General features: G+C 41.2%; 1 protein-coding gene across 1 annotated transcript in view; it reads right to left on the reverse strand.

Moving 5' to 3' along the window:
• Positions 1 to 2,074: 2,074 nt before the first annotated feature.
• cacng2a (calcium channel, voltage-dependent, gamma subunit 2a) overlaps positions 2,075 to 24,739 on the reverse strand; it is a 52,144-nt gene continuing 29,479 nt past the window's right edge. Inside the window, exons 2-4 of the mRNA XM_063903150.1 lie at positions 19,676 to 19,759; positions 5,496 to 5,636; positions 2,075 to 4,369 (exon numbers count right to left, since the gene is read on the reverse strand). Coding sequence (XP_063759220.1) covers positions 3,834 to 4,369; positions 5,496 to 5,636; positions 19,676 to 19,759 — 761 coding nt within the window. The 3' untranslated portion in view covers positions 2,075 to 3,833. The remainder of the gene's footprint in view (positions 4,370 to 5,495; positions 5,637 to 19,675; positions 19,760 to 24,739) is intronic.

Here is a 24,739-nt window from a genome sequence, read left to right on the forward strand (position 1 = left end):
CACAGTCGTTTACCTGGTGTCTTGCAGATCCAACCCACAGCGAAATATGTGCAAAACGTTACAAGAGAGAAGACAGAGAAACAAGTGGGGAGGATATGCCTAACAGTGGGGAGGATATGCCTAAGAGGAGTCGAGGAACGGTAGAGAAAAACCCTGAATTATTCAATGCTAAAACATATTAAAAATGAGATTCAGACACCTGCACAGAGGCAGGTGCTTCTTTATGAGAAAGCCAGTATCTCTAAGCCTCCTCCCCAATACACACACACTTTCTCTTTAGTGTAATCCGGGCTTGTAAAATGACTTCTGCTTATAAATTCTGAATAAAAATGACTATACATAAAAAAGCCCTATTCATTTAGACTGCTTCGTTGACATATTTTTCCTCTCAAATTTATGGAGAGCTGCTTGTGTCAGTGAACTCAGATAATGGCAAAACAGGATCTCAGCACTTTTTCTAGAAACTTTTTCTTATTTGACAAATCTGCTGGCCTCTAAACTTGGAGCGGCATATATAAACTATCTAACAGAACTGTATACATGCTTTGAATCCCTTCACTTTAATTATTTATTTTGCTAAGAAGACCTCTCTTTGCACTCAACACATTTATAAAACACACCAAAGTCCTCAAGTAAAGAAGGAACCCCTTTTGTCACACTAATACATTTGCTTTGTCTATCTGCATATATGAGCACTTGGTTGCACATCAGACACTCACAGCAGTATGTTACCCTGAAAGCCTGGCTTTTAAGGCAGCAGTGTGGAAAGGTGTTGGATGTTCTCTTTACAGGGAAATTGACGGAAGAATAAACCTGGTGTTGTTATTGCAAACCTGTGTTTCTTTCTCACGATTGTCCTAGAAAGACTTCATGACTGTCTATGTTTTACACAATGTCTTCTCCGAGGCTTCTTACCACAAGACAGAAAACAAGCAAGCTCACTGCGGTTTACAAGAGCTTTGTAGCCAGTATCAAGTAAAACATACTGACTCCACAAGAACATTATATTAAATCTGACCCTTTACATTGAATTTATGTAATAAAATTAAGTGGAAAATGTACATTTTATTACAATACTTAAAGGCAATGTTGAAGGCATAATTATTATTATTGTGTGGTACCATGTAGTTTGTAACTTCTAAGGAAAGAACATTTTGAAAACGGTCAGAATATATTAAACGCAGGCACAAACTGGTGTCCACATTAGGAGTTTTATCTTGCAAGTACTGATACTTTTGGTTGTTGAACCCCAGTGGTCAATTACAGCATGTTATCACCATTTTACAACAACAGACAGAGGCTATCGTTTTAGCAGAGCACACAGGGTTTTATGTCTGACAGCTGAGTTCTTATTTGTATGTCTGTATAAAGACTGATGCCAATATATTTGAGAGAGAAGTTGTCAAGTGCCAATATTATGTGTCAATATTCAGTGTGTTGAAATATTGGCTATTTTCAAGCCGAAAACTGTTTCTTAACGCATACCTTCATTTCATGTCTTTTTAACATTGATTATCAAATAGAAGCGCAAGAGCACACACACAGACACAAAAGCAGTGCAATGGCTGTGATGACTGCTGCTGATATAATGCTTTCCCAGTGGTGGGAAATAACCAAGTACATATACTCAAGTACTGTACTATTTTGAGGTACTCATACTTTGTTGTGTATTTCCATTTCTGCAACTCCATAACATTTTGGAAGCAAATCTTGTAATTTTGAGTTAACATTTGATTTAAAACTTTAGTTTCTAGGTACTATGTGTATTACAAGTGATAAAGACATCAGTGCATCAATAATCATAATACTGTAATATTTCAAGAGGGGATATCAATTTTTACCTTACTGGGGATGTGGAGTTGACTTGCTAACTATGAAGCTTCCTTTCTAAAAAGTTTTGATTGGTTGATCATCAAATTAAAATAAATTAAAAAATGGATGCACTCTAATTGATAATAGGCATATAATTGGTAAGGAAATGAATAGCCCCTAATCCTCATTATCACCAAAGTTTTAACTTTCCTTTCCTATATGCAAAAATATTACTTTTCTTTACTGAGATTTGTTTGTTTCCTGTAAGACACTGGGATATATATATTTTTTGGGGAGGTTTGAAAGTCTAAAAAGTGTTCATCACTCACATCAACACTGAGCCCTGTAACCCTCACAGGCATAATTCATTTTAAGGGGCTAATTTTGAGGACTACTGGACACGAAGACAAATAGTACTTTCAAACTTTTATGCCGTTCTGTAAAAAGGAAACAGCTTTGTAGGTATGATGATGGGACAACCATAAATGTTAGTATTTAAAAACATGACATATTATATGTTAAAGTGTTAGAGACACGCAGTGAAACATGATGATTTGTTCCCCCTAGGGTTCGTATTTTATTCATCAGGACTTGATGCATCCAAGTATAGGATCATTCGGTTTTGGCACCTTTAAAGAATCATTTTAAATTTGAACAACACATTAAAAATCAAAAGAAACAAAGAAATGACTAAGGCTGTGTGAGTTTTAAAAATAAAATACATACATACATATATTTATATATTTATAAATCAATCAACCAAACCATTTAAAAAAGCAGTTTTGTTCAATGTAGATTGTTTGGTTTGTCTCACAAAAGCAATAAGATAAAATGAACTAAATAAATAAAAAATAAGAAAACACACATGAAAACATTAATACTTTAAATTTTAGCGTCTTTGCTTTTTTTCCCCTTATAATAATTAACTTTTAAAACTTAAGTTTCTCAAGAGCAGATTTGCTGTAATTTTATAGCATGCATTTAATTTCTGAAAATTGTCACTTAGCTTTTCTTGTACTATTTCATATTTAACTTGTTTTTATTTTTGTGTTTGGCGTCCTCTTCTTTTCCTTCCCCTCTGCTCATTCCTTTTTTTTGTAGAAGTCGTGGTTTGAGTCTTTGTGAACTTTGACCCCTTTCGTTGGCTCTTTCTGTTAAGGGGTTCAACTCTCCCGTTACGACCCCCCAAAAAAAGAAAGTGAACAGCGACTGAGAAAAAGACGAGAAGGTTCTATTAAAAGAATAGATATTATTCTACTGTTGACTGTCTGCACCTGCCTCTGGTGGCATCAGTCGCGTGTACTGCTGCTACCTGAAGCCCCCCCTCTTGTTCTCAACCTTCAAATGAACCGATACTAAAAGAGTCATTTCTCATCTTACCAACAGCACTTGGTTAAGTTAACTTGTATTTTTTTTGTTTTTTTTTGCTTCGGTAAAGTCTGTAACTCTTGATTATTAACGTAATAATTTATTTATAAAAGTAATACATATATATAGTACCTTTGTTAGAGATTACAGATTGGGCTAATTCTTACTGAATCCCAAACTGTAACAATTCACAGTTTTAATGCAAAAAATGAACAAATGAGTCAATAAATAAAGGAGGTGTATATCTGAGCGGTTGGCCTGCTGAGGGGGAGCATGACATGTTGCTCCAACCAAACATGTGGGGCAAAACTGTCAAACCAAAGGGCAATGAAATCATGAAATATTTATCTCATAAATGCCCTCCCACCCTCCCTTTCAGTGCCCAAAAAACCTCATAAAGAAACCCTGCGCAAAAAATGACAGATGTCACACTCTGACCCATTCTCACTGTTCTGCCATTCAATCCAGGGACACAGCAGATTGTTGAAACTCTCTCAACAATGGTAATGGAAAAGTCATGCAGCTGAACAAAAAGAACAAATGTCTATAAACATGGAAATCCATCTTCTCCTGGGGCGGACTGCACCCACAGGGGTTGCCGTGTCTCCTAGTCTCCGCTCCTCGCCGGGCTGCGCTGGCCTGTGTCGACTCACTCATACCGGCGTGGTGCGGCGGTTCGCTGTGTTGGTCTGACTCGAGTCTTTCAGGTCCTTCTGGATGCAGTTGTGGACTTGCAGGAAGTTGTGGTCCCTCTCCGAGTTGTAGGTGGCGGTGGGCGTGCCAGAGGACTTGAGGGTGTCCCGGGGAAGCGTGTACATGGAGATCTCCGTGGATGGCAGCGCACTGAAGCCCTTGAGGCCCACAGGCGAGGTTTCACGGGAGTGTGATGGGTCTGTGGAGCGAGAGGAAGAGCGCGAGCGACGCCTGTAGCGGTAGCGGTAGCTTGGGATTCGCGTTATGGCCGAGCCTTGGAGGTAGTCGGCTGCACGCGCCCCTATTCGAAGCTGTCGATGCCGGTCGATGAACATGTGCACGGCCAAAACGCCCACCATCTCAGCCATGATGAAGGAGAGGGCACCGAAGTAGAAGGACCAGCCGTAAGAGTAGCTGTTCTTCTTAGAGTCGCTTTTTGAAGGGTCCCCTGCGTTGGCTGATATGTACACAATGATCCCGATGATGTTGCTCAGGCCTGTAGGGTTGGGAGGTAGAAGAAGAAATAAGCAGAAAACACAGTGAAAACAAGACACAAAGTATCAGTCAGAATGAGCTCATAGTTATTCTTAGTGCATGCCTAACTTATTATGCAGTATCATACCAAATATGTTCTGATTCATGCACTGAATGTACTAATACTGTCCAACTCCCCATACAACATGACTGATCTGAGTCTCCTAATCTTTGCCCTTACAGCGAGAAACATGGCTGCTTACATTTTTGATGCAGACCATTTGAGACAGACATAATATATATAGGCCTATATATATTTACTTTGACTTATTAGTCAAGTCACACATGGAGAAATGTTTGACATGGTAATTCTGGAAGGATGAATTGTAGGGAAAGTGTGTCAGGGACACAATATTTTTAGAAATGAGTCCCAATGGATGCCTTTTAGCCCAGCAACAGGATAAAGAGAAAAGAAAGGAGGACAAGAGAAGAATAGAAGAAGTGACTTGTAGCTGCATTTCAAGAGACAACGAACGTGGTCTTTTGGATTGATGTGGTTTTATATTGTTAATTACTAGAGAAGGGGGTAACGACACCTTCTCATAGCTTAGTTTTGCACAAAGTCTGTGAACAGCTCACCTGGCTCTAAAGGTAACAAAAACTCCCTAGCAACACCTCAAAACCTGTTGGTGTTTAACAAATAATTTATAATGTGTTGTCTGCTTTGAAAGTGTTCGGCAGATTTTGTTACCTTTGGACAGAGCTAGGTTTTTCGTCCTGTCTCCAGTCTATGTACTTAGCTATGTTGAATGATTGCTGGCTGTAACATTAGGCTATAAAATAATTGGATAAAATGAAAAACAAAAGCTTATAAAAGTACTTTTATTGTGCAGCCGCTGCAGATAAAGGTAAGTAAAAGTAGAAATATAACAGTGAAAAAATTCCCTGTTAGCTGTCATTTTAAAATACCATAAAAACGGGTTATTTTTCTCTGATTTGTAGTGGATTATAAATGTAAAGTAGCATAAAATGGTCGACAAGGTGTAAAGTGACTCTTAAGTATTAAACAACAGGTCTAATTAAAAGACACAATTTGCTTGCAGGCCAACTGATTCTTTTCTGTTTTCATTTGTGTGCCTTTCACTCACCTGCAGACACAAAGAAGATTCCTGCGCTGAGGATGATGTTATGGCGCGCCTTGTAGAACTCACTGGCAGCTATACACAGGCCGCCCATGAAGAGCAGGATGACACTGAGGATGGGGAAGATGCTGGAGGCTCGCACCGCACCTGTACAAATCAGCGGAGGATGGTAAAAAAAGAAAGGGGGAAGGAGAGCAAGAAGGGAGAATGGGATGTGATTTTGGTGTTGAGGAGAACAGCCAAGGGTAGAACAAAGAAAGGGGGGAAAGGCAGCGGAGAGTGCAGGGATAAATGAGGTGATGAGTGAAAAGAAACAAAGAGAGGAAAAGCACATTAGAATCCATTTCAGCATCTGCTCCTCGTGTGTGAGCACATCCTAATCAACAGCCCATCAGGCCTGTGAAAGACTACATCAACACTGTCTGTTGAGTGTGTATCCCCACAGTGAGACTGTTACCCAACCTTATGTAATAACACCGCTTCACTCTCCCTCTCTCTCTCTCTGCACACTTGTCCGCAGACCACAGAGCTAACTGGCTGCTTTATGTAGCATCATGTGAATGGCAACAAAAGTGCTCTGGGGCTCTGGCATGTACATCAGCCAGGCCGCAGTGCAGAGTGATAAGGCCTGTGTCCTTGAAGCTAAACAGCGTCCTTGCAGCTAATTATCAAGAAGCAGATACTTCTAGGGGAATGATGTTGCTTTCGAGGTCAAACCAGGGTCAAAAATGAGCTGTGCCTTCATGTGTCAGGTACAATGAGATTCATAGTGGAGTTTGAGAAAGCAGCTGGTTCTTGGGAAATAAATGAGGAAGCTCTACCTCTCTACCTCTCTTACACCCCCCTCTGCCTATTTAACATGCACATTGAAACTTTCATCAGGCTGGTTAAATTTTCACCACTTCACCTCATCACCTCACGTGAATGCAGCCTCAGCACTTTCCTAGCTTCTCCCCAAAGTGCTGACACCGGGCTGGGTGGCTCTGCACTGAACTCGGCCGCCTGCATCTCCACAGGGACCCGCCGGCTCTCCTGGCGGCCCATCTGCCTGCCTCTACCTACTGCCACTCAACTCCCCACTACCCTTCTTTCTAACAGAGATTCACTTATCCTCTACCCCAATCCAACACCCTAAGGCTTTTTTCCTTGCCCGACTCAGAATGAAATTCACCCTTATCCTACAGGCGGGCGATCAACAGCTGCAGTGGAGGAGAGCACCAAGCCGCTTCCACAGCCGTTCACTCTCCACTGGGCTCTCAACAGTAACCAACAACCAACTGTAACAGGTTATGTAAGGTTCATTAATAAAACAATAGGATAACTCAACCACTGCAACTCAAACTCTCCTACTTGAGTGTGAAGTCCATTCTTGGCTTCTTACATGAAACTATAAACAGTCTCAGAGGCATTTATAGGATATCTTTAGCTGGGAAGTTGCAATGTATGTTTTGTGAACTGTATATTCAGGTGCATGTATCAATATTGCATCCGTTAAAAGTGCACATTACCGTATAGACATGTTTTCGGGGAATGTTGCTAAATGGTCTTAAGTACGCTGACATCATCTGTTAGTTTAGAGTAGATATTTCAACAACTACTGACCAGACTGCAATGTTATTTCATACGGTGACTTTCCCCCAAGGCAGAATACTAATGATTTTAAGTGACCCTGTGACCTCTGCTTGTGCCATCACCAGGGCAAAACCTTTCACTTGTGCACACAAATATCAATATCTACTGGGGCTCATTGGTTTCAAATCCACCAGGCCCATTTGCGATTCATCAAACATTACACACAACATGTGATTTAACAGGCAGAATGGGATAACATGTAGTGTACACTTTAATGTACCCCAAAACATTAATTGGGTGGGCTCTAATCAACCGATGGCTAATAGACATCACAGTGTCATCCCCAGCTTTGGATCATTGTAAATAATGAATACATGTGATCATTTTTCCCTTTTATAGGGGGAATTTAATAAACAAAGCAAGCAGCAGGGGTCACTTGGGTATGGAAGAGGTTTTTAATACAAAGTCATTTATTAATCCATCACTGGAAAAACAACTACAAAAGGAAGCCCCTGCTTGTGGTTGAGGCTTTCAATAAAAAATCTCTGTTGTTAATTTGTAAAATACTTTATTAATTCCTGTAATTATTGTCTGACTAGATATGCTGCTGAACTAATGGTGCTCCATACTTGTGTTATTTATTTTATTAATTCAAATGATAGGGTTAATAGGGTTAAAGGCCAAACTAAGTAATAAATATTGTAGTAATTAATATATAAACTACCTGTTCTTTTTTCTTATACTGTATGTGTGTTTGTTGTATATGAAACCTTTAAACTTGACTCATAAGAGCAGCGCATGGCATCTGTTTAATATTATAGGATGTTATCTGAAGAACGTTATGCATCACTAGCGAGCACATTTATGAAAGTGTTTTTGACCTTACACCTTAATGCCTCTGCTCGCTGTCACACCTTCGTTTATCATGTCATCATTCAACATCATGATGTGCTTATCGCTTTCTTTAACCTTCATGGAAACAGCCCCCTATCTGAGCTCATATCTTTGTGATGAAGAAGACTTTTTGATGCCGTTACTTGCCATCCTTCATATTTCTAACATCTGTCTTTTTTCCCTGGTGCACACGTTCATCTTGCCATGTTTTTCACCCAGCGTGTCTTTTATTTTCGCTTACTTTCAACCTCGCACTTAATTTGCACTTGGTAAAAGCACAAGATCATTCAAAAGCGATAGTGTCGTCTTGCCCTCCCCCTGTACCCTTCTCCCTGCAGCGTGTCCTCTCGCGACCAGTGGGGATTGTGGGGTTTAGGGTTCCCGGTGAGGTGAGGTGATTAAATATTAAGTTGTCCTGAGAGCTGACCCTGCACCCTGGTAACCCTGAAGATATTGACATGGCCGTTCCCAGCCCATTACCTGCGGAGTGGGCACCTGTGCTCTTTTTCATCCATCAGCTTCATTTGCAGAGACAAAGACAAAAGAGGGACGAAGGGCCAGACCTCCGCCCCTCCGGATTGATTGTTGACAGAAGGGCTGTTAAACTGTGCTGGATCTCAAGGTGACACTAAAGTTTAAGAAACCTCAGAGAGGCTACCTTGCGGGCAAATTTAAAGGGGCAAGGGTTAAAACTGTTGAACTTTATCATCTACATCCTGCATCTTTTCAACTCTATTTAAACCTGATTACAGCAACTGACAGTCAATTGTTATATGTTTGATCCAAAGTAAAAGCTGTCTGTTTTCATTTCCACCCCTGTACTATAATAATAATAATTCTGCCCTCAGGTTTGGCTGACCGTGCTGTACCTGGCTGCAGGTTTTTCTTGCCAGGATGCAGTTGGTATCACACTGAGTGTCATAGTCAGAGTTCTCATGGTGTACGTATGAGGCTCAGACAGTCGTGTCGAGGCAGCTTGTTGCTGCGCTGCCGGGAATTGTTGGAGGAAGACGGGACAATAACTATGCCCCGAGGCAGTGAGGCTGCTTCTATCCGAGAGGCCACCTATTTAAAATCAACACATTCAGGAGGTTTCACATCTTAACTGAGCCACTGTCAAGATCCTGTTTGGATCCTGCCTGGAGGGATGTTTAGACACAGCAGGACCCCGGAGGGAGGCAGGAAGAGACACTGACAGTCCGACAGATAGACAGGGATGAGTCTCTGGACAGGTGAGTGCAGAAACAAGTCCATTATGTCACTTCAGTCAGACAACTCTGTTCCTAATATGTTTATTAGAAGCAACATATAGTTTGAGTTTGTCGCCTAGGCTTTGGCCTCATCTCTCCACAGATTTACATCGAACATTGAGTGATGATTAGATAACTAACCCCCCAAGCCTACAAGTGGATACTGGGGTGGAAGCTTGGGTGGTAGGGCAGGCAAGCATTAGCGACGTGAACGCGGCAGCAGCAACATGGAGGCAGCAGCATTAGCGAGGCAGAAGCAGGCAGATCTGGCAGATTAAGGAGAATGTGTTTGGTTGGTTGCAAGAGGGACGAGGTGCGTCACGTGTAAATGTATCATTGGTGCTCGAGTTGACTACCTGAACTAGCTCGCAGGCTTCACCCCATATGTTAAATAGTCTTGCACAAGGTTTTTATATCAAGCTGGTGTGTACCTTTTATTATATTCTAAAACTGAATAACATCTACTGTGATATCACAAATGGTGACTTATGGAACAATGTCCTGAACCCAAATTACTAAAAATCAAATTCCTGCATGTGATAAAATGAAAAAAGGTCATATCTGGACCATATTTCTTTGTAGCTTTTATTAGTAAGTTCTCAGATATTATAATGAAGTAAAAGTGTGACTTCATAACAACTTATTGAGGAAAGATAGCTATTCGAAGATGTATTGAAGGGGCAACTTTTGTGATATTTGTTACAACTTAACAGTAGATATAGCCTAGAGGGCTGCTGAGTGGCAGAGTGTCAGTCAGGGTGACATTATATAGTACGTTAGGGCTACAGGGATGGCTTTTGTTCTGGGAAAGAGCAGTGGTGATGCTCCTGTGTGGTGAAAAGCTGTCAATCTCCAGCTGCTGGAAAAAACAACGACCCCATCTAAATAAAAGCTTTGACCTCGGTGCTAATAGTTAATGACAGCAGTGACCTCCGCAGCGTCTTGTGTTTCTCAAGCCCTCGCCTCGGCCCACATGAAAGGATGCTCTAGGGAGCTCTGTGATTAGCCGCGAGGTCACCGTTTTGATTTGGGTCGAGGTCACAATCACAGAGTGGCGCATCTTCTGTTTCTCTCCCCCATGACACCCACGTTCATGTGACACCCACTTAGGTCTGCACTCAGCCGGTTACTCAGATCCGCCATTTTATTGTGTTTTCTGCTAATTTTTGGGTCACTATGAAAACTGAGCTTTCCTTGTATCCAGTTCCTTTTTATACATCCATGGCAGTAACCTCTTCTTTCCCTCACTTGCTCCTCACAGCCCACTTGCTGTCCTGTTCCCTCTTTCCTCATCAGCTCATGTCCACTTTCAGGGTTATTTATTTGCCTCTTGATTTTGCTCTCCAGCTAGTTTTTAACGTTGATCTTCCTGAAGTTTGAATTTAGGGTTAATCCTTGACCTTTGTAAAGCTGGAAAATGATATGTTGAGTTTAACCATTGTAAAAATAGTTGCCAGTTTACTTTGAAAATGTAAAATTTGCAATGCTGGATGGGAAAGCTTGACAGGCAGTCACTTAGTGAGTTAAATCGGATTTTACACAGCTTTTTTACTTATCAAAAGAGATTATCTACACTTATATTTATAGTACAAATGATAGGAAGTTTCACCAAAGCTTTACACAAATAAGATGAAAGATAAAGAAAAAACAAAGCTTTACTTAAACTCAGTTCTGATTCATTTATGCTGTTTCCTTCATAATGATTGGCACTTTTTTATTTACCACTTCTATCAATGGTTTTCCTTTCAGTAACTGAAAAGAGAACTGGCACACAAGATTACTTTCTCCCAGATGGAGGAAATCTCATCTTCTTTTACTGCACATGATTATTGTCAGTATTTGGTTTCCATAATCCTTATACACATGAGGCGAGGAGTTACCTAGACTTTGGAAAGTAAAAGAGAATGAAAGTCAAAAATGAAATTAATAAAATGAAATAAATAAATCAACTTTATATTTTCATGGATTTTTTACATGTTACAAATCATGTGACTTCTTAAACCTATGTTAGAGATCCGTTTTTATATTTTAGGTGTTTTTTTGCTGATCAGTTAAAAAAAAAACATGAACTTAACCTAAAAATATAGTTTTTTAAAAATCAAAGCGTTAACCATTTCTTTTAAAACTGTGTGCAGGTATGTGTGGTTTACCCCATCTGACACATTGTAATGGAAGTTATCACACCTGGCAAGGGCCAGTTATTGGCCTGAAAATATAGGAACTGATGCTCATTCACAAGAAAGTGAATGAGCGTATTATCTTAACATTGGGTGACATTTGCTGCATTTTGCCTTCACTCCATGTCTGCACAGGTGGTGTTCCTCCTGGCCTGTTGGTGGCTGCACCGGGGCTGGAGCAGCTATACTAATGTGTGATGGAGGCCCTGCCAGGCAGCATACGTGCCAACCTGCTCCCAGAGAAACAGGGTGAGAGCGGATATTGTGTGTACTGTATTGATTGGCACGGCTGCAGCTCAGGCTGGTGTCCGAGTGCTGGCACTCTTCAGAGCTGGCTGACAAACTACTTAATGAAACTCAACACCCATGCAGGCCCCATGGCTGGGTTTTTAGAACAGCTAATCCTCCTCAATGCCACTGTGGCTTCACAAATGCAGCTTGAGTAATAAATAATAAATATTTAAAATATTAAATTGTAGACTCACACTGTTGCTTTCATTTCCAAGAAAACCAAGAAGAACCCCACAAAAGAGCCGAAAGAGTCAAACCATCAAAGGTGGAGACTTGCTTAAGGAAAGGTAGCAATACTACAGTTTTTAACTAAAAGTCATACTTTCAAAACATTGCTGCGGTAGAATAAAAACATATATATATTTAAAGTACCAAAAGGTTAGTCCCATATTATATTTTTACGGTAATAATTACTGATGCATTAATGTGTTCACTTAAATGTTGCAGCTGGTTATGGTGAAGCTTATCGTATATTTCTGGGTAGCTTAATCCATAAAAATACATCATGATTGGATGTAAGTAATCATCTTTGCTATTATGAGAAAACAAATTGGTTCATGACATCTCTCAATTTCTGTAGAACTTTGCTCTCTGTTATAATGAAAGAAACACAAGGTCAAATTTAAACCTAATTATGGTGAACTATATATCTTTTGCCTCAACTTTGCAAGTTAACAAAGTGACACCACACACGTGTACTGTACATGTGAATAAACATGCACAAAGGCATCTCTCTGCGGCCTCGTTCCCTCTTTCTTTACCTCTTTTCTTTCTTCCTCTCTTTCTTTCTCTCACATTCTCTCCCTCTTTCTTTCATTGACAGGGTTGAGAGGAAATTAGCATTCGCTCTTAATCAGCCTCCCCCAGTTCAGAATGTGCTGATGTGCAGGACAGGGTCATGCTAATCAGGTGCCTCAGCTCCCAGGCACATTGATTTAATACTACAAACGCTTATTAATCCCCTCCACACCTCCGCTCTCTCCTCCTCAATACTGAGCCCTTGCATCGTCCTGACTAAAAGGCTTGTAGCCCCTTAACCCCCCCCCATCAAAACTTTCCCCCAATCAACCTTGGCATCAAACATTCAATAAACATCTCTGGGTGAGGCTGCCGAGTGCATTAAAATGTGTGAAAGAAAGTGCATAAACAGAGGAAATTAGCTTTGGTGGCTAAAATTCTAAATTTGCAAGAATGCTTACGCAGTGTTCAGCCTACATTGAAAAGCTTATGTGTCCTGACAACACAGCTCGCAGTTTGGCTTTGAATTGATTAGAAAATGTATGCCCGTTTTACTGGCTGGCACTTATTAACAGTAACAAGAGTGAGAGCTGCGATGTTCAGATTTGATGTTTTAAGACCCTCTGGGAATTCATTAATGAGTTCATCTGTGTCCCATTGTTTGTATTTACACTCATTTATTTTGTCTTTGACTGTTTCATTAAGGCAGTATGCTGTTCATCCAGTTCCATAAGTTCCAATTGATGTCCACTATTTGTTTTTGAATATTCGTAAAGATCTCCTACAAGTTACGGAGAACAACAGGAACCCCAATTATTAACACATATTTATACCTTGAAACTTGATACCGTATTGTGATAATAGTGGGAATGATGCTTTAAACAATAATAGTTTCAACTGTTTATAACAGTTTCATAATGGTCAATCAATTATAATTTCCTCCCATTTAAAATAAGCCCAAAGCATCACAGAATGTAAAGGCCTTAAAACAGTGTCTGCTTGCAGAATCAGAGCATAGAAATACTAACAAAGAGCAGGAATTTCATCCTTAAAAGATCCAAACCAAGGAGCATTCCCACTTGATTTGTCTCAATTTATTTATATATGTATTGAAGCCGTAGGATGCCTTCAAACAAACACAAATCAAAGAGAAAAGAGAAACAAGATTCAAACCTGGCCATCTCAAATGATAAATCTCTCAGTTGTGCATTCTGTTTTTATCATGGGAGACCGGTAAAGATGTAAAATCAACACACACTTCACATAAAACAACAGACTGAAAATGTTAAGATTTACAAATACTGGAATGTTACTTTGTACATTAACCCAGTAGGTAAACACAATGTTTCCCTACTACTTCCAGTATACTACATCTAAGAGAGGAATACTGTACTTCATACCCCATTTCATGTGTCTGACAGCTTAATATATTTTCATTACATCCCATGCTGTTTCAAATTGAAATGCTTTTGATAGATTAAGAAATACATTTTTCCTTCATGTGTTGAGAAAATACAATATATTCTTAAGCTTTATTAACAATTTTATGTCAGTTTTTTAAAAACTTTTGATACTTTATGTTCCTCTTGCTAATAATACTTGAATACCTTTACTAAAGTACGGGTTTGAACTCAGGTACCTGACTTGTAGTGGAGTATTTCACTGTTTGATATGAGTACTTTACGAAAAGGATCTGAATAAGTTCTCCCCCCCTGGATGTGGATGATCCCTGCACACAGCTACACCATTAGAATTCAGTAATCCTCCCGCTGAGCGCTCCCCTTTCATATCAACATAACATCACACACACAGACGGGTCAGTGGAACACAATTAAAGAGCTCTCTCACACTGAAATCACATAACATGACAGGCCTGCTCAGACAATTAAATTTCCCTCCACAGAACACATTTCAATTACTGTAATTACCCTCCACTCCACTGCTGATGTCCCCACAGATCACGCCCGATTGTCTGCGTGACAGCAAGAGCTCAGCACGGCCGATATCAGCGGGGCAGTGAACGCCACAATAAGCGATCTGAGCACAGGTTTCATCATTAGAATCACCAATATCAGCGGCTGCGTCGCGTTAATGATTAAATAATCAATCAGATTTACAATCAAATTTTCATTTATATAACCCAATATCACAAACTGAAAATATGCCTCCAGGGGGCTCTACAATTTTACAGCATAAGACCCCCTCTGTTCTTAGTCCCTTGCTGAGAATAAGAAAAAACAACTCAAAAATAAAACCCCAACTAACGGAGAAACAAATAAAAAAGAGAGAGCAACAGGACAAACACCATTATTCACTATTATTCTGACCATAGTGCTGCTGTGGCTCAGGAGTTGCACACCCTGTGTATCCTTGAGGTCTAAATACTTAAATTATATCCATGTCTGCAATAGCAAACAGTCTTCTTCTGTACTGGCTTTGTTGGTTTAGTATTGCATTGGTCGCCCTGGTAGGACAACCAGCTAAAAATCATAAGAATAGATTGTAAAGGATCCAGCCTACTTGTTCAATAAAAAACAAAAAATGGGAACCGTCTCATAAAAACATTGCTCCATAGTAATGTCTCTGCTAAAAAACTCTACAGGGAACTTGAGGTATCATCCTCATAAAGCAGCACAATCACACAAAGACATACCAACAACTTGAGATTGAATAAAAGTATTCAAATCAGCTTCTACATTTCAAAGTAAACCAAGATCAGTCACGTAGAAATATGCACAAAGTACAATTTCAAAATATTTTGTGTGATATACACTGGTTGTTTATTTCTTTACTTTAAAGCAACTTGAGGTGGATGGGCTTTTAGCCGGCTTTCAACATTACCACTGTTCTTACAAAATATATCTTGATGTTTGCAATAATTGTCAGCTGACTCTTTACTGCTTTGTGAATATTTTCAAATAGGACAAAGCATTACACTTTTTGCTCACAGCGTTGGGAATTTTCATGCTGTTAGAACTGCTGAATAAATGTGTGTATGTAAAACGGATCTGAGAGGGTGCATCCGTCTTTTGATGATGCCCCAGTGACAGCCCAACATTGTATATTCTGATCTCACTTTAATATGAGGACACACTCTCTCACCTCTGCCTTTTACAAGCTGCGGCGTCTCTATATTCCGAGATAATCAGATATAAAGTTAGAGTGCTAGCACTCACTCGGTCAACCAGGACAAAAATGATTGGCTTTTAATTTATTGGCCCGTGTCCGTGTGCCGTGTGTTTTATGTATTAGTCAATGGATTTCTTATTTGTTGCCTTGGATACCGCTTGAGGAACTGGATGCTCAATGTCACTGCGTCCGACTGGGACACTTGCTGTTGGGAACACAGGGGCAGGAGCTGGATGTTAACTTCTTCGCCTGATATTATTAATACACTATCCATCTAGCAAACCCATCTCAGGTCATGTGATAACATTAAAGGGATTGTTCACATTTTCTTGTAGTGGGGTTGTATAAGATACTCATCCATAGACAGTTTGTTACCTACTGTAGATGACGGAAAGTGCTCACCCAGTTAGAAGAAAGACAAAGGAATGTCAGTACCAAATCAAAACTAAGTACTGCTGTGGAGTGCAGTGCAGTGCAGCGCAGTAGCGAAACATATTCTTGCCACTGAAAAAATGTAATTTCAGTTTATGTGTATGGTATATTTGGAATATTTAATCTCTTTACATTATTGCCAGACTTCCCCCTTTGAAGTTGTTATCACACTTTTCATCTGCTTTCACCAAAGTCACTGATAGCAGATCTATCAGTCTTCCTTGGAATCTATTATTTTATTTAGCTTGCAGAACACGGTAAACAGAGAACGGTTGTTAGTTTGTGTTTCTTTTTCAATTTGGTAAATCCAAACCAACCCATTAAAACATCAAAGTTACACAATAAAGCAGGAAAAACAAAAAAAAAGAACCGATTGAGGCAGCAGTAGAAGTAGTAGTAGTTTTCTGTTTTTGACAATGGTGTCTGGTGGCTTTGAAGAGAGCATAGATAATTGCTTTGGCTATAATACACTTTGCTGCTGCCCCTGTTCACAGCAGTACAATGAGCTGCTTACATGCCGTAACTCCTGTCTGCTTCTCCAAGCTGTGGACGTGACAACCGCTATCTACTGTATAGTTATACACTGACTATGGATAAGAAATTCATAAAACCCCACTTTTTTTTCCTTTTAAAGCCTAGTGGTAAGCCACACACTCACACTAGAGACCATCCAGTGGTGTCACTGCCACCCCCTGCGCTGCCCTACAATACAATAGCCCTGCGTGTCCTGCGCTAGACCCATTGATTTTATTGGGCGACACCAAAGCCGGTTCAGGCCAGAGTCCAGTCTGCCGCGAGGCCTCGGGGTGACACAGGCTATGACAGGCCTGCCCTTCTGTCATCAATGTCAGCCAGTACTCTTAGATGAACACATGCAAACACCAGAGGCAGAGATGAATGAATGCTTAGGGGCAAAAACACCCAGTAAGGTTTATAAGATAGGTAATTGAGGGGGTAAAAATGGCCCCGATCAGCATCAGAATAGCATGCATATTTAAAGGTATTGGTATTGAAATAGGACAGACTTAAGGGATTCATTCCATAGGGCAGGGTAAAAAAACACAGATGCAAGAATCCCCACACCAGCCTAAACAAAAACAAGTTGCATGCTTATAAATTATTGTCATTTATTTGGATAATTGATTAATACATTTGTGATAAAATGCCAAATATAATCTGGTTCTTGCTTCTAAAGTGAATGTTTTTTATAGAACGGGTTTATTCTTATATTTTATTTAGATTTATTGTTTCAACTCATTGTTGGGCCTATTTAATCTCCCAAAAAGGGCCACCATATTTTTATACAAACAATAATAAACAAGCAAAACTGTTGACTAATGCCTCCGTGGTAGATCAGACACGTCACACACGTCTTATTCACCTCACGTGATTTCCTTCTCTGTATTACATTGAATTGATGTCTTTGAGTTTAGCATTAGTAGCTTGCGTAACAGGGCGTTTTCTTTCCCTCTTTCTTCTCTCTCAGCTGCTTAGCACCCAGTAGAGCGGTGGATGATGGGAGCTCCGACACGGCATGATCTAAAAACCCACTGGCGCTTTAGTGTGCCTCAGCTGGCTTATATAACCCCGTGTGGATGTGCAAACTGCCTTGCTATTGGGAGAGCTCACGGAACACACACACACACACACACACACACACACACACACACACACACACACACACAAACACACACACACACGTTCCGTGAGCCGTTTGATGAAGCAGGGGGGCATGTTTAGCAGAATATTTGTGTGATTTCCACTCAGCACCAAATATCTTCCTCCTCCTCTCTACGCTGTATTATGACATCATCAGTGTGTCCCCTTGATGTTTTTGACCGGCGTGCTCCCCAGTGACGTCACTTCCGCTGGGCCCTTCACCTGAAATGACATCATTTCTGTGGCATAACTATCCCCCGCTCTCCCAATTCTGCATGTGAAAGCAGAGGCAGCTTTTGTCTGTCTTTGGCCACCCAGAGGCACCGTGAAACTCCTCATTAAAAAAATACCAGGTGTGTGTCCATGAAATGGAAATTGGCAGATATAAAAATATATCTCAGGGGTTTAACATCGAGGCCCAACCAAGACGTCCTGTGTGACATCTTTATGCACCCTTTTGAAAATGCTCTGTATCGTCAAGTCTCCCTTTCAATCCAGAGAGTTGACAACAGGAACTAAACCACTCCTGTCATGTAATATTCCGGGTGTGAGGGTGAAGAGAGGCAGAGTGTGAGAGACAGCGATCGAGAGAGGCCTGACCTATATAAGAAGGAGGCTGAAATATTTATGGATGTGAGTGTCCTAATTGGCAAGCCACTGGGAGCACTGCGGCCTTCTCCTCCAATCACAGCCTGTGAAGAGGTTAACACTCACACACACACAAGCATGCAAACGAGCGTCTGTGGTCCAAGGCCCAAGTGAGGCCTCTGCCCAGCGACCTTGTCATCCCCGGCTGAGAGAAACCTCTTTATAAAGACAGATCTGCCTTAGCCAGTGCTCTGGCATTGTTAGAATCATTACCAGATCTGTTATCATAACCGTCCTCTCTGGCACATATGGACGGGAACAACCGCTCAGAGCGCTAAGTCAAACACAGCCTAATTGGCTGGGCTTAATCTCCAGCACTGTCACGCACCGCTCTGCTCTCTGAGAGGCCTCAATTACTGTCCCTGCTGATGGAGACGACGAGACGGACACTTTCTGACTTCTAGTTTAAAAGCACTGCAGGCTGGAGCAGGGTGGGGGAGGAACGGCGGAGGAGGATGAGGAGGAGGAGTGGTGTCCCACATCGGGGGTCAGAAAGGTCTAGAGTTGGCAACTTATTTGGCAAATAATCAAATTTAATTAAAAATGAATTTCCTTTTTTTATTTTATACATCAAGTTGTGTTTTTAGGTATTGGCAAGCCTTTAGTGACGGCACAACAGGACGTCCAAATCATGAAAACAACTCTGATTGGACCAGAACAGCAAACCGCAGCATTTCAGTAATCATCTAAAAAACAGCTAATTTGCTTGTAATTTTTGCCTGTATGAAATCATGTATTTAATTTATTTCTAATACATCAAACTACATTTTATTTGTACTTGATTATTTTCTGAATTACTGAAAGTTACACATCGGTGGAACAGAGCTATTCCATACAAAGATGTTTAGTTGCTACACTGTGTCTAAATGTCTCATTCACATTAACTGGCCTATCAGAAGAGACTAATGAGCAAACGATACTGTACAGTACATCACAAGCTCAGAGTCCTTGTTGTGATTTTTAGGATTAGCAGGCAAATGAGCTCGACAAGCATCTCTGTCTTGCTTGCACAAAGGGAAAGAGAGCAGAAATCAATGGGCTGTGTTTACAGGGTACACAGCCGACTGTAACACTGCACGTTATGTTACACATAGCCAAGCAGTAAAAACAGACGAGCTGCTTGGCAGGACTCAGCCTGGCCGGCCTCGTGCTAAGAGAAAGCAGAGACAGCCGTGACACACAGGCCAAGAGCAGTAATACTGGCACTGTGCTGCAGTCTGAGACAGAGCAAAGAAAAGTTGGACGGATTAAAATATTCAAAATGTCTTGTAACGGAGCGAAGAGCCTGAAGTAATTTATCGTCATGTTCAAACACTTGAGCACAAAAATACTGTCAATCTAATTTGCGAACAGGGTTTCTGCGTGTGAAAATAGGGAATACTTCAAAAATACTCACGTAAGAAGTACTCAGATGGGTCCGCTTGGTAATCTGTTTCCTCAGGAAAGTGGTCTATCTGTTTACACATCCCTTTTAGGTTTCCTGTGGGGAGAAACAAGAACACAGTTCTGTGGCGTTCATGTAAGAAGACATTCACAACACAAACAGCCAAGATGCAAAACATTTTAGTATCTCACAAAACATTTTCCACAGCACAATTCCACCGATGAAAAACGTTCCTGAAGTATTGATCTAGTATCTCAAAATAATGACATCATTTCTCAAAGTAATGACACCATTATGTTATTTTGAAATATTTTGTCGTGTTTATAAGATACTAAGTCATGATTTTGAAAAAGTTAGTTTTTATAATGACTTATAGGACATGCTTTAGTCATATTTGAGTCTCTACTGGCAGAAATGGGCTTCCATACTTTTGTTTTTCTTTAATTGTCAGCACAGATAGTGTCACAACAGTTTTCATAGAGGAATCTTTTTCTCTGGTCATGGCTCTCATAGCGACTCTTCAGAAAGCAGACCTGAGCACCAGGCAGCAGGTGGCGGCTTGTAAACAAGAGCAGCGCAGCTGGTGCAACCTGGAGCTGCTCCAACTGCTGTGCACAGGGAAACTCGTCTCTTAATGTTCGTTCATTTGGCTGACACCTCGCCGTCCGGCTACTCTGTCCATCCAGGAAGCAGCATGCCGACTTCCCTTTCCCTCCCAATTCCCCCTGTCTGCTCTCTACTATTTGCAGCCTCTCAGCATAGTTTTGGCATTGATGAGGTCAATCAAGGTGGCGTGGCGGGGGAGGCGCCCATAAGGCGTCCATTACGGCGACCTGCTGCTGCTAGGAGAAGGCAGATGCCTGGGCGTTTGATTGGACCAGATTAGCGTTTCATTAACTTCTTCATCTCCTCTCCCTCCAGTGTCCCTCTAATTAGGTGAACAGGTGTTGGTTACCATGGTGCCAGGTGTTGACAAGGAGGTTTTGGCAGTGAGGCATGATGGGCACAGCAGGGTGCGGTTATTACTTTGCGAACGGACCACAAGCAGTGGAAAGAGGGGTGACCCCCTGGTGATGACCACTCAGACATTAGAGAGAGTGTCACCTGGAAAAAAGGGCCATCAAAGCGCCCTAGCTCTGCTCTCCCACCTGCGTAGAGTATTTGTGTCGCAGCTACCTGCGGTGATGCAGCCGCCGCCTTCTGTTTAAAGACTTAGCTCAGGACGCATGTTTACAGATGTTTGTTTTGATTGTCTCAATGTCATTTCACCAGTTTCCAGTTACAAATTCCTTGTCCGGTAAACACTAGAGCAGTGGTTCTCAACTGGTGGGTCACTCAAAATGGTTCGCGGCCGCATTTTGAGTCGCAGATTTGCAGGTGAAAAAAAAAACAAGTTTTATTTTCAAGGCCGGAATTTCTAATGCTGTGCGTACAGTAGCGGTTTGACTGGAAATGTCGGGGAAGTGAAACGGTTTTCAAAACTGCTGTCTCGTAGTGATCATCTTCTCAATAAAACATCTTTGCTGATGCTTTTCGAGTCTTCTGGCCAATCAGAATTAAGATTATGTTGGTGCAAGTAGTTCAAACTTTTTTTAAAGCATACATTAGTTCTCTGAAGGAATATAATCTGCCTTGCATGGCATATATATTACTGCTGTGGTTCAAAACGTTGGGTCATGATTGATTGACGAAGGAAAAAGTGGGTCCTGAGGCTTGACCAGTTGAGAACCACTGCACTAGAGGATATTCAAAGTGGGGATAAAAGGATTTGGAATAGATTTAAAAGTGTAGGACACCGGTCAACTATTGTTAATATCTTAATCGTAACAACGCAAACATCAGACGATTCATTCAAGATGCAGGAAAACAAACTTGCTGTTTGTACTATACATTTTCAGAGTGGCCATTTTAGGGACTTTCGATCTCATAAAAACGTATCAAAATACTTATTGACATAATGCATAAGACATTAAACAAGCATTCCTGATGTTGCAATCATTTTCTAATTTCAACTTGGCTTGGGAGTCATGTTTCTGTTGTGCACAAGTATGCTTCCCAATCATTTGATGTTGCCGGTTTCTTGTCAAATTTCCATCGCTGTAACAAAACAGGATTATAATTTTAGGAAAACTCATCCTCTTCACATCAAGACTTTGTTTCTTAACCCCTCAGACTACATGAAAATTTGGGTCACACTTGTCAATTGGAGGGATAATTTGACTTTCACATATGACCAAATGCCTAATATCAGGCCAGCATTACCACTCGACAAAGATTTACTGTAGAAGTTTAGGTCAAAGCAGAATTTAAAAACGCTGATTTTCATCAACAGGTTGTTTGGCAATTAGGACAAGAGTGAGTAAAGGATCAACATGGAGGGAATCACGGAGAAAGAAAATGTTACGGTAGGTAGGAGGGGGGATAAATAAATGTAGGGCAGGGAACAGAAAGCTTTTGAAGGACAGAGAGGGTAAATGGTGTGGGAGGGGGAATACATCAAATTTGAGCGTCACAGTTCAGGCCTCAGTAATTGCTGAGCCATGAAAAAGCCCTCCAGAGTTTAACTGACCAGCACAGTTTTGAACTCTGATATATGATCTTTCAGCGGCGGACTGAAGATTAGAGAATTGGGTCCGTTCCAATCAGCTGGAAGGTGATCTCTGTTAACTAACGCGGTAGCACAAAGCTCAAAGTAATCGTCAGAAGCTTTAGTGGAGATGCTTAGCAGCTAGCTGTAGCTCGCCGGCTTTCAGATTTGAGCTGTTGCATACTGTAGGTGTAACCCTGCCACCTCCTGCAACTACTCCCCCAGGCTGCTGCTGGAAATAACAATATGTTCAACATGCCTGCTTAAATAAGCTCTAAATAAGTTGTATTTCCAGGAGGGGAGAACACTTATGTGCCGCCTTTAAGAGCATATTTCACTGAAAGATGACTTGTGTTTACATACGACTACGTTGCACTCTGCCAGTGGAGCTGTCTGAGCAAACTAGCAGCAGCACAGAGCGCCATGTGTATTTCTTAACAACGTTATCAAGTGGGTGTTAGATTTGGTTTGCAGCTGGCCGTCCCATCCGCAGATTTGTAATAGCAGCTGTGGAGAGTGGCCTATTGGGGGAACCACTTCAATTAGCATGTTGAAAGATTTATGTGACACTTAACCGCTCCAAACGGTACTTTTCTTGTAAGACATGTAAACTCAGCAGGCTGGTAAATGTTTTATAATGGCATTTTCATTTCAGAGACCTCCCCACGTGAGTGTGAGCACAGGGCCGAGGCGTGGAGAGAGCTATCTGGCCATTAAGAGCTTTGGCAGGGGGACGGCTGCTGAATGGAAAGGTGTTACCGGAGGCTCAGGTGTGTAGTGGGTCAAAACACTTATCACATAAAGAGAAACACCTGTATTCAAAGAGCAACACTTTCAGCACTGGATTACTACAAAGGCCCTGTGTCTAAAATCACAGGAAGACTGTGACTTTTTTCAGTTTCACATTTCCTGAATTCAACTGGATAAAAGGGCAAGGTAGCAACGTTTAAACGTGTTTTAAAGATCCCAAATGATTTGTTAGGGTCTCTCAATATGTCCAAAGATGTTAAGACATTTCCCTAATAAGCTCAAATATTAGTCTCATGGCAGCGCCAGAGGAACAGTCACACTATCCCCAAAGTCAGTAGGATTCATCCTCTACGGGTTATCTGTACAAAATCTGTACAAAATATTTCAGTCTTTTCCAAAGTGGTGGACAGAACAACCTACCATTGTATGACGCTGCATTTTAAAAGTTGAAGAAAGCATACTGATCATACATTTCGGAATACAAAACTGGGCTTTTATGTAGGCGTGAGAGGAAAAAGTAAATTGCAGCTAAGTAGGAAGGTAATACTCTTGAGTTTTGAATATAAATGTGCAAGAAGGCAAAGGTTTTGTACATTTTTAGGCATTTAATTCTCTAAAGACAAACAATATGACATGAATTAACTAACAAGGTGAAAACACGTTTTCCCCGACTATGAGGGCGGTGAGTCAAGCTTATTTGTGTAGCCTTTAATCACTGTTCGAGTCTCTAAGGGCTTCAGATAATTTAACACAACAAATGAAAAATGAAACCCCTCCAAACTCTAAACCCTCGTTGAGATCAAGGTTTAAGGATTTTGCTAAAACCCAGATGGTAAGTGTTGCACGCTCAGCCTGACAGATGTGGTAATAATTTGTAGAGCCGCCATTAAAGTTGGTGCAGGTTGTCTGAGATCTCCTGCTGAGATCACCAAGCCACCTAGGACCCTTGTGTTGGATCAGGTGATGTGTATGAGCGTGTGTTCAAGGGGAGGGTGTGTGGTTTTCAAGATTTACTCAATCAGCCCCGTCATCGCTGGCCACTGTGCCCCCCATATGAGCTATGTGCTGACCCCATGCCCCCTGCGTCTCCTCACGTCCTCTGCAGCCATAAAGCACTTCATTAACATCAAGCCTGGAGAGACAGAGAAGCACTCAAGAGTGAAGTGCAGTGGATAGAAGGGGGTTGTTGTGGAGAAAAGAAAAAGGGGAGGGTGGTGGGTGGATGTAGATTTATAGTTGCCCACCACAGCGAGGCTTCGGGTCTACTCCTGAGGGACCCAGGGTTTATCCGGTCAGCGTCAAGCCCATTTTCACAAACACACAACCATGAGGTAACGTTTTTCCTGGGTCCATGACGTTGCTGCTGTTTTGCTCTTTATTTATATATTTTTTTAAAGTGTTCCTTTCTCTGGGCTGATGTTCATATACAGGTGCAAGGCTTTGGAGCCGCTCCAGCTGAGGCAGAGCTTGGCTAAATGTGGAAGCCTTCCAAAGTAAAGGTATTGGCTGGTAAAAGAAAAGGTCTGTTATGCAGCTGAGAATGTTTTCTAATGGTAGTGATACTAAAGCACGGCCTTTGGCCCCCGGGTATCAGACATGAAGAGGGATAAAAAATTCCCACATTTTCTCTCTTGCGTTCCAAGATGGAAATGTCTGGCATGGATAAGGGTTAGATTATGATCATGTCTGGGGTGATTTTGTAGCCTAAACCTTCTGGGACATGATGCCTGTTGAAGGGC

Source organism: Eleginops maclovinus, chromosome 16, assembly GCF_036324505.1.
Source record: "Eleginops maclovinus isolate JMC-PN-2008 ecotype Puerto Natales chromosome 16, JC_Emac_rtc_rv5, whole genome shotgun sequence".
In the NCBI taxonomy this organism is placed as follows: domain Eukaryota; kingdom Metazoa; phylum Chordata; class Actinopteri; order Perciformes; family Eleginopidae; genus Eleginops; species Eleginops maclovinus.